This window comes from Pediculus humanus, genomic scaffold (genome assembly GCF_000006295.1).
Source record: "Pediculus humanus corporis 1103172108265 genomic scaffold, whole genome shotgun sequence".
NCBI classification, from domain to species: domain Eukaryota; kingdom Metazoa; phylum Arthropoda; class Insecta; order Psocodea; family Pediculidae; genus Pediculus; species Pediculus humanus.
The window spans coordinates 182593-193351 of NW_002987834.1; the positions used below are offsets into that span (position 1 = coordinate 182593).

The 10759-nt window shown below is 24.5% G+C and overlaps 1 protein-coding gene across 1 annotated transcript in view; it reads left to right on the top strand.

The window, feature by feature from the left end:
* Nucleotides 1-9900: 9900 nt before the first annotated feature.
* Nucleotides 9901-10759, top strand: part of Phum_PHUM495390 (delta-sarcoglycan, putative) — a gene marked incomplete at both ends in the record, with an annotated part of 5081 nt that continues 4222 nt past the window's right edge. Inside the window, one exon of the mRNA XM_002430654.1 lies at nucleotides 9901-9949. Coding sequence (XP_002430699.1) covers nucleotides 9901-9949 — 49 coding nt within the window. The remainder of the gene's footprint in view (nucleotides 9950-10759) is intronic.

The following is a 10759-nucleotide window of genomic DNA, read 5'->3' on the forward strand; positions in this document are numbered from 1 at the left end:
TTTATTTTTACCGTTAAAAAAAAAAAAGAAAGAAAAAAAGAAACGCGTAGGAAAAAATAAATAAATGTAACAACGTTTGAACCCGTAAAAAGAAAATTTTTTTTTTTTTTTTTTCGCAAAGGTAAAAAAAAAAAAAAAAAGGAAACGAAAAAGGAAATTGGCATTTCACGTAACGGATGTGAAATAATGATGGTCAAAGGAATAAAAAGAAATTTAAAATAAAATAAAATAAAAAAAAAGGAGGGAAAAATAATAATAATAATAATAAAAATAACGGACTTAATCGTTACGGTAAAATATTGATTGTGCATAAAAAAAAAAAAATTATTTCGAAAGGGAATCAATTAACGAAAACAACAACAACAATAATAATAATGATGATAATAATGATGATGATGATGATGATGATAAAATTCCAACGTTTTCAATTTCTTTTATTTTTTTTTTCACCGTCACGGACGATTTAATTAAAATTAATTCACCGGAAACGAGAAAATTCGTTAAATCAAGTTCAGGGGGAAAATTTTTTTTTGTTTTATTATTCGTTATCATCGTGATAACAAAAGCGTGCGAATGAAATTCGAAACGTAAGGGGGAGGGAAAGAGGGAGGATAATTTTCCCCCCCCTTCCCCTCGTTCGTTTTCCAGGAATAAAAACAAAATAAAAATAAAAATAAAATAAAATACGTAAAAATTTATAAAGTTTTTCTTTTTTTCTTTTGTTTTGTAATCAGTAATTTTGTAAGAATAATTTTCGCATTACAATACGAAATCGTGCATTTACTATTATTATTATTATTATTATTATTATTATTATCATTATTATTACTTTCGAGGTTTTAAAAAAAAATTGAACGTTTGTAATATTCATTTAACGTCACGAAATGAACCACAACCTCGTCAATTTTTTTTTTCTTTTATTTTCTTTTATTTTATTGTTAATTATTAATATAATTAATATAATAAAATAAAATTTTTCACATTTTCCCACTCTCTATAATAATAATGATAATAAATTTTTTTCTTTTGATAATAATAATAATAATAGTATCAATTACACGTGTTCGAACGAGATTTTTCCCCGAATTTTTTATTTTTTTTTTTTTGGAGTGCGATAAAATGGACAAAATAATTTCTCTTAATTCCTGGAGAAATTTTAAAGAAAAAAAAATAAATAAATAAATTTATTTAATAAAACCCGCGAAAAATCGATTCGCATGATAATCACGTGACTGATTTAAAATAAAAAATAAAAAAAAAATTTTTTTTTTTCTTTTGGTGTTCAAATCGGTGGAAAAAATGGGGAATATGGTAAAAAAAAAAAAATAATAATAAAAATTATTTTTTTTTTTTATCCTCCAGTTCAAACGTAAGCAATTATTAATAATAATAATAATAATAAAAATATACGATTTTAACGAATGATGATGATGATGATGATGATAATAATAATAATAATTTTTTTAAAAAAGGAGATTTAAATTTTTTTTTCATTAAAGAAAAGGTAAAAAAAAATTTTTTTTTTTTTTTTTTTTTTTTTTTTAAGGAGATTTTGGTTATTGTGGCTACAAAACAAAACGTAATCGGATTTATAAGGAAAATGTAAATTGAAGATTATCAGAAAACATTTTAAAAAAAAAAAAATTTAATAATAATTTCTTTTTTTTTTTAGTCATCCGAACGTAAAAAGTAAATATTTCTCCGCGCCTCCCATTTCCCCTCATTCCCCCCAGGCTCCCCTTTCGTCTTTGAAACGTTAAAGTAGTATATTTTTTCTGTCGAGTCGAAGACGAAAAGAAAAAAAAAAAAAACGCTGTTGCAAGCGCATTCGTGATAATGTCGTGTATGATTGTAATAAGTGAGATTTTTATTTTCGTTACACGTTAAAAGAAAATTTCTTTTTTTTTTTTTTTTTTTGGCGCGAAATTTAAAATAATAAAAATAATTTTTATTATTATTATTATTTTTTTTTTTAAATAATTTTCAACTTAAAAAAATAATATTTAATTTTTTAACCTTTATCATCAATCGTTTAACGTTTATATACTTTAATAATAATAATAATAATAATAATAATAATAATAATAATAATAATAATAATAATAAATAAATGAGTAAATGTGATTAATTTACATAAAACAAGAAATTATAAAATGACGACGACGACGACGATATCTTATTCAATTATCAAAGTTCGGGTCATTAGTTTTTCGCCATTTTTTTTTTTTTTTTTATTTTCAACCACGACAATATTCCTTCCACTACACTTCATCACCACCACCACCCTCACTCCCTCACGTTATTATGCGTGACTTTGTTTATAATTTGAAATCACGACTTCCGTTTAGTGTCACATTTGCCAAACCTCCTTTCTCCGGGTATTTTTTTTTTAAAGAGTAATTTATTACGTATTAATAAATTTATTACGTAACGTTAATTTTGATTAGACCGTAATAAAAATGTTTTATTAATTATTATTATTTTTATTTTTTTTTTATAAAAATTTCGTGAGTTTTTTTTTTTTTCAATTTTTTTTCTTCTTTACCACGTTGTTGTTGTTTTTTTTTTTTTTAAAATTAATAACAATTTGTTAATTTATTTAAATAAATAAATAAATTTTTAAATAAAAAAAAATAAAAACAGCAAAAAGGGGGTCACGTATTTTTTTTTTTTTTTTTTTTTTTTAGGTTATCATGTTAAAACGTAATTTATTGTTTGTTTTTTTTGTTTTTTTTTAGTCTATGAAAATTCATTTAAAAAAAAAAAAAAAAAATTTTGATTATTGTACCTGATTATCACAAGCACTTGTCGAGTAAATTTATTAAAATGTTTTTTTTTTACATGCACGCACACCCACGCACACACACCCACACACACATTATTTGATAGGCGTAAGCAAAAAATATGGAAATGGGGGGGGGCAAAAAAAACGTTCCCGAAAAAAAAAGAAAAAACCTGAAAAAACTTTCTTCCTTTTTTTTTATAATTGTTTTCATAAAGTTAAAAAGAGACGATTTACAAAAAAAAAAAATTAATTTAAATAAATCAAAGTTTTTTTTTTTTTTTTTTAAATGTTTTAAACGTGCAGAAAAAATAAGTTTTTGTGATTAGAATTTTTTACGTAGAGTTTTTTTTTTTTCCGGAAAATTTTTTGTGAATTTTCCCAAAAGAGCAATCAATCGAATCGATAAAAGTTTTCCTTTTTAATGATCATCACGTAATTATTGTCCGTAATGAAAATAACTACTTTTTTACTTGTTTTTTTTCTCGGATTTGTGTGTGAGTGCGTGCGGAAATGCGCGTATTCAATATATTATTTAATATAATTTTATATTAAAAAAATTAAAAACGGAAAACGATATTAAATAAAATAAAATAAATATAACCGATTAATCGTAAGAAAAAAATTTTCATCTTAACATTCCCGATATTTTTTTTTTGTATACATAAATAAAAAATTTCTTTTGATGTTTGTTGAAATTTCCATCAAATTTTTTTTTTTGGGGGGTGAGGGGGGATTTTATTAAATTTTTATACGTTAACGACGAATTTTGTAAAAAAACGTAAAAATTTATGAGTTTTTTTTTTTTAAAATCATGTTTCAGGTAGCCGGACAAAATCAGTTTACGACGACGACGACGACGACTTCAACGGAATCTAGAATTTCGGGGTAAGAATCGCTTAAAATATTTTTTTTTTTACAATCATTTACACGTGTTTGTTTACAAACACCACGTGTTTTGTTTTAATTATCGTAAAATATGTTTTCGCCGAGTAACATCATGACCGATAACGACAAACAAACTCTTTAGATTAATATAAACTAATTGATTGATATTAAAATCTCTCACAACAACAACAACAACAACAATTATTGATTTTTTTTTTTTTTTAAAAACAAACAACAATACCCCATAAGCTAAGTTATATAAACTTATAAACGTAATTTTTGTTGTTGTTGTTGTTGTTGTTGTTACTAGAGACACTTTTCCTATAAATTAATAATTAGGTAAACATTCTAATGGAAAAAAAAAAAAAAAAAACAGAAAATACATTAGGACGGAGTCCAGTAATTCTATCGTAATCGTATTTCCAAAAAGAAAAACAATACAAAACAAATCACATATTTCCTTTTAAATGTAATTTTAACATAAAATTAATATTTTATTTGTTCCGTAATAATAATAATATGTTAATGACGTAATCGCGTGAATTTTAAAAATTTAAAAAAAAAGAAAAAGAAAAATTCTTTTTGTTTTGTTTTGATACTTTTCTTTTCCTTTTTCTTTTTTATTATAAATGTCACGTCGTTTTCTTATATAATAATATAATTAATACGTCACGGAGTATCGCAAATGATAAATATAATATAATTTACAAAAAAAAAAAAAAATATTAAAAAAAAATCTCCAAAAGGGTCAAAAGATATTAATTTTAACTCTATAAAGTCTAAATAAAAAAAAAAGCAATTAAACTAGGCGTTTTAGCTATAAAAAAAGGAAAAAAAAAGGAAAAAACTTATTAAAGTTGGATAAATAAAGGGAGCAGACGTCAATTGAGTCATTGGCGTCAGACAGTCAGCGTTCATTAGGCAAATCCAAAAGAAAATTTTTTTTGTGTGTGTGTGTGTGTGCGCGCGAACGTTTCCCCCATCAAATAAAAGATTAAGTAGTAAAAGAGAAAGTAAAGAAAGGGGAGAGAGGGAGGGGGAGGGAAAAAAAACTCGGATTTGGGCGCGTAAATTATTTTTAAAAAAACCACCTGGAGAGAGAGAGAGAGATATGTAAAAAATTTAAAATAAACATATTTGTTAATTTTTTAACGGTTTTAATAAATCTATTGACACGATTAAAAAACAAGGGAAAATTTCTTTTCTTATTTCCACGTCACGAAAAGGCAAAAAATAATTTATAAAAAAAAAAAGGAAAAATATGATTCGAAACTATCTGAGATAAATTTAAAGTTATTATTGTGAGGAGGAGGCTCAAACTCAATTTTAACGAAAAAAAAAAAAACCTGGAATTCTTTCTCCAGTAAATGGAAAAAATAAACTAAAAAATTTATGTTTGGTTGAATGAATATGATTCTTTTAATAATCCTCTTAGCTTTTCGAGGCTTTTTCCTTTCGATTGTTATTTTTTTTTTCTTTTTCTTCTTTTTTTTTTCTTTTCTCCAGAAACGTTTTGCTAACTTTAGCTTCAACCAAACAAAAAAAATTTTTTTATTTATTTACGATTTTAATAAAACTGGAGAAAAAAAAACAACAACCACGAGATCATTCATTATTAAAAATAAATGAATGAATTTTTTTTGTGACAATGGCGGACACCTTTAAAAAATTTTCCACATCTTAAAATATTATTTTAAGCTTTCCAAGAAAAAAAAAAAAAAAAACTGGAAAAATATTTTAAACATAAATTTTTTTTTTTTTTTTTTTTTTTTCATTTTCGAAATCTATCCAAAGCGCGGAATTTTATTATTATTATTTTTTTTTTTTGGGGGGGTATGGGGGTACGGAAAACTTGATTAAATTCTATTTGATATTTTTTTTTTTTTTTTTTGATAAATTTGACAGGAATTCGATGGTTTTTTTTTTCCCCGTTTCAAACTATAATCAATAAATGCGTATGCGTACGTATATATATATACCTCAAAAAAAAAAAACGGAAAAACGGAAAAGCGGAAAAACGAAAAAGAATAAAAGAAATGAAAAATAAATAAATAAAAGTGAAAATTTTATCAAAAATAACAAAAAAAAAAAAACGAAAAAAAACGAAAAACAAAAAGAAACATTTTCCGATTCCGGAGATAAGATAAAATAAATGTGTGGTCAATGGAGAACGGATGGTGTAATTGTGAAGAGGAGATGGAGAAGAGAACAAAATCCAGGTCGAAAGATTTCCCTGGAGAAAAAGTTAAATTGCCTTTGTATATCGGTCAGAGGTGTAAGTCTCTCTCTCTCTCTCTCTCTTTCCATTTTGATGCATTACATTTTTTGACATTTCACTTTTTCAAAGTTTTTTTTTTTGGGTCCGCATTGTTTTTTTTTTTTTTTTTTTTTTTACATCAATTTTAATTTTCGATAATAATGATGACGATTCAAAAAATATTTTTTTAAAAATTAAAACGTCAAAATGTTAAAAATAAGTATTTTTTTTTCTTTTTCGATCGAATAAAAATAATAAAACAAAATCACGTTGGCAAAACTGCGACAGCTGTACAAACCGGATATCATTCTAACACACGATTCCAAAAAATTGTGTAAACTAATTGAAGGATTCGAAAAAAATGGAGTAAAAAAAAGGTAAAAACCGGAAATGATTTCGTTATTATTGCGAGAGTCATGCCACATTCGATAAAAGGAAAATTTGAAGAAGATTTTTAAAAAATTTAAAAGAAATCGCGTTTGTGTGAGTCGGCCCCCACCATCGATATTTGAACGCTTATTCCCAAGGAACCGAGAGTTTTCCGAAATGAATGTTGAAAAGAATTCGATAAGTCTTATGACGTGATCGAAAGTAAAAATAATAATAATAATAATAATAATAAAAAAAGGGCTCTCCGGACAACAACAACAACAACAACTAAAAATTTTTTTTTATTTATTTTTAAAACCTATAAATTTTTTTTGTTTTTTCCAGGATGAACACAGGGGGCGGGGGTCATGATTCGATTAAATCAAATCCAGGAGTTCAAGTAGGAATTTACGGTTGGAGAAAAAGATGTCTTTACTTTTTAATACTCGGATTATTAATTATGGTTATTGTTAATTTAGCACTAACGCTTTGGGTATTAAAAGTTATGGAATTTTCATCGGTGAGTTTTTTTTTCTTTTTCTTTTTTTTTCCTTTGCTAATTATAAAAAAAAAAAAAAAAAAAAAACCATGGCGGTAACTAACCATAAACCGTAATCAAAAAAAAAAAAAACTAGTCTCGAATTAAGTAAATAAAATAACGGTTAAAACAAAACAAAACAAAAAAAAAAAGGTCGGGAGCATTTAGGGAACCGCATTGTTTTACCCCCCAAAAAAAAGAAACAAAATTTAAACATTCTTCTAAAAATGTTTTAAATTTTCCAAAGAAACAAAACAAAAAAAAAAAAAAAAAATTTGTTTTTCCAATTTTCCAATTAAAACTTTATTATTATTGTATTACATTTGACAATATTCATTCCATCATCATCATCATTTTTCCAAAAAAAAAAAAATAATAATAATAATAATAATAATAAAATAACCTTTCTTTTTTTTTTATTTTAGGAGGAGGGGGAGGGGGGAAACGCGTTAACATTAATAACAAACCGACGACTTGTATCAAACTACGTATATATCGATTTTCACCATAATAATAATAATAATAATAATAATAATAATAATAATAATAATAATAATAATAATAATAATAATAATAATAATAATAATAATAATAATTGTAAGAAATTTTACAATATTTGCGGTCACGTAAAGAATTTAATTTATTTGCTATAAATTATTGATAACTGTTCAAGTTAAACTATATTTAAATTTTAAAAACATAGTTTTCGCATTTATAACTTTTTTTTTTTTTTTTCACATTCTCCTTTCCCTCCTCCCTCCTTCCCACCTCTTAACTACCTACAAACCTACCTATCTAACTACCAACCTACCAACTTCCCAACCCACATCTACCTACTCCTCCTACCTCTGCCTGACCGTAGAAAATTAAAATTGAAAAGTTATTTAAATAATAACGGCGGGAAAAATTAAAAAAAAAACAAATAATAATAATAATAATAATAATAAGAATTTTCCTTTTTTACGAAAAACATTATGCAAATGATAACCTAACGATTATAATGATAATGATAACGACGATGATGATGATGCTTTGAAAAATTTTTTATTTTAATTTTAACGTGAGTTTTTTTATATTGAAAGGCTTTTACAAAGAAAAAAAAAAAAAAGAAATTTTTTATTATCATTTTTTTTCAAAAAGAGAGAAAGAGAGAGAGAGATAGAGGGGGGGGGGGAATGGGGCTTATTTATTCCTTTTAAAAGGTTCAACCCTCGATAAAATAATGTTTTTACATTATCAAAAATATTTTTTTTTTGACCATATAACAAAAAAATTTAAAGCTGTTGCTACAGAAAAAAAATTTTTTTTTTAAATGGGAATCCCTTAAATTTCCATTTAAAAAAAAAAGAAAAAAACTCGTCGTCTGCTGTTGTATAAAATTTCAAAAAAAAAAATGTAATGAACTCTATCGTAATTTGTTGTTAAATATGATGATGTTAGTACGAAATGAATTTGTAATAAAAAAAAAAATTTTTTTTTTCTTCTCTTTTTTCGACATTTTTCCTTTTCCGTTTTTCCCCACCCTCCCCCCGTCCCGCCCTTTTTTTCGTTTGGAATAAAACCGCCGCAGTTAAAATAAAAACAAAACATTGAAAATAAGATTCGCAATAAAATTTGATGCGCAGTATTATTATTTCCTCGGTGAATAAAAACAACAACAACACAAACATTTTCCATAATCCTTTTAAATTTTATCTTTTCCCGTATATAATTTTCCTTTAAAGAAAATTTAGGAACCGAATTAAATTTTAGTTAAAACGATGATTGGTACATTTCCACCATTGAACTAATTTCATCACAACAATTTAATTACTAACTAAATTCTAACCTTTTTTAGTTTTTTTTCCTCGACTAAAAAAACATAACCAACAAAAATTATTACCGGATAATAATAATAATAATAATAATAATAATGAAATTTTGTTTTTTGTTGTGTTTTCTTTTTGTTACAATTAATTATTATTATTATTTTGAATACCATTCGATAGAAAAGCACTAAACGAAAATTCAATTGAGTATAATAAAACTTGGGGGAAAATTAGTTTTCAATTACTTAAAATTTTATTTAAACTACGTAAACGATGATCATTCACGACTATTCCTTCTAGAAATTTCCTTATTATAAAACGTGAGAGTTTAATTAAAATATCAAAGTTTGAAAAGATTAAATGAGATGAGATGAATGACCCTATTGATAAGTTACCTAACTTTTACATAGTTGATGATGCTCTTTTATTATTATTATTATTTTTTATTACTTTCGAATTACGTTACGTAATTTTCCCCTTCCCCCTCCCCCCTCCCTCCGTATATAAAATCCGTTAAATTTTTAAACTCGAAAAAATTTAAAACGTGTTATGATTACACTACGTAGGCGAACTACAAATTTTTTTTTTTTTTTTCAAATTTTCAGGGTAATTTTAACCGAAAAAAAAAAAAAAATTTATGCTATTTAAATATAATTAAAGGTATAAAATATTAATAATAATAATAATAATAATAATAATAATAATAATAATAATAATAAATTTTATTTAATGAGAGCTTAAAAGTGAAAAAAAAAAAAAAAAATTGCAAAAAATAAAAAAAAAAGTTTTGTAACCTTTGACACCCAATCACAACACACGACGGGTTAAATTTAAAATTTGAGTTAAAAAAAAAAAACAATGACGTCACACGCATAATTTTCTTTTTCTTTTCTTTTTTTCCCCAACCCCTTTCGGTTCGTAACTGACACGTTCAATATTAAGGATATTTTATGATTGATTCATAACATAATGATATCAAAAAAAAAAAAACTTTTGTAACTAAAACAACTGGTAACACATTACGATGAAAATGATTTTTCCATTACTTTTATTTAAATGTGATTTTCTTTTTTCTTTCCTTTTCTTTCCTTTTTTTCTTTTCGTAAATGATAAAATTTCATGTGCTGTCGATTTTTATATTAAAATATCAATTTGAAAAACTTTTCCTTTTTTTTTTTTTTAACGATATTTGTCGTAAGAGAAAAAAAAAAAAATTTTTTTTTGTTTGTTTTATGCGTAAAAATATAACAATTTTCAAATGGAAAATTCGTCAGACACCGTTTATTATTATCATCTTTCCGGAAATCGTAATTAAATAAATTTTTTTTCTTTTGGGTGGAAAAATTTTTTATGCTTAAAGTGTATATACCGAGTAATAAAAAATTATTTTAATTTTAAATTGTGTAGGCTTTGCTTTGCTTACTAATGTGCTCGACCTCTCCCTCCCCTTCCCCACTCCCCAACCCCCTCCCCGTCCTTTTTTTTTTTTTAAACGTATAATAATAACGGAGAACGAACGTTTACTAATTACGTGTATCATTTACCGAATTTAATATCATTATTATTTTTTTTTTTTCTAAATTGCAAAATCCCCGTCGTTTTATTTTATTTTTTTGAATGATATCCTCCTTTCGTAACAAAAATAATTTAAAATCTTCCAATCCTAACAAACGAATTCGATAATAATAATAAAATTTCCTTAAAAATGTGTTTTCAGTCCTAGGGAAAACAACACAAAAAAAAAAAAAAAATTAGGATTTAATATAAAATCGACTACAGGTATACGTGTTTTAACCTGTTTAAATTGCATGTTGATACCATCGCGTGCCAGACATCATTCGAACAAAAAAAAAAAAAAACCTCTCGTGATAACCATATACTTTTCATAACTTAACTTTTTTTTTTTAACCGTAATACTACTCTTTATTACGTGGTTTAATATTTTTTTTTTTTTTCCTTTTTTTTTCCTTTCATAAGTTTATATCTTTTTATTATTTAAAACTCAACGAAAAAAAAAAAAAAAAAAAAAAAAAAAAACCTTTATTTGGGGGGTGAACCTTCAAAAAAAAAAAAAAAAAAATTTTAAAAAAAGTTTTTTCCAAAATTTTTTTTTTTTT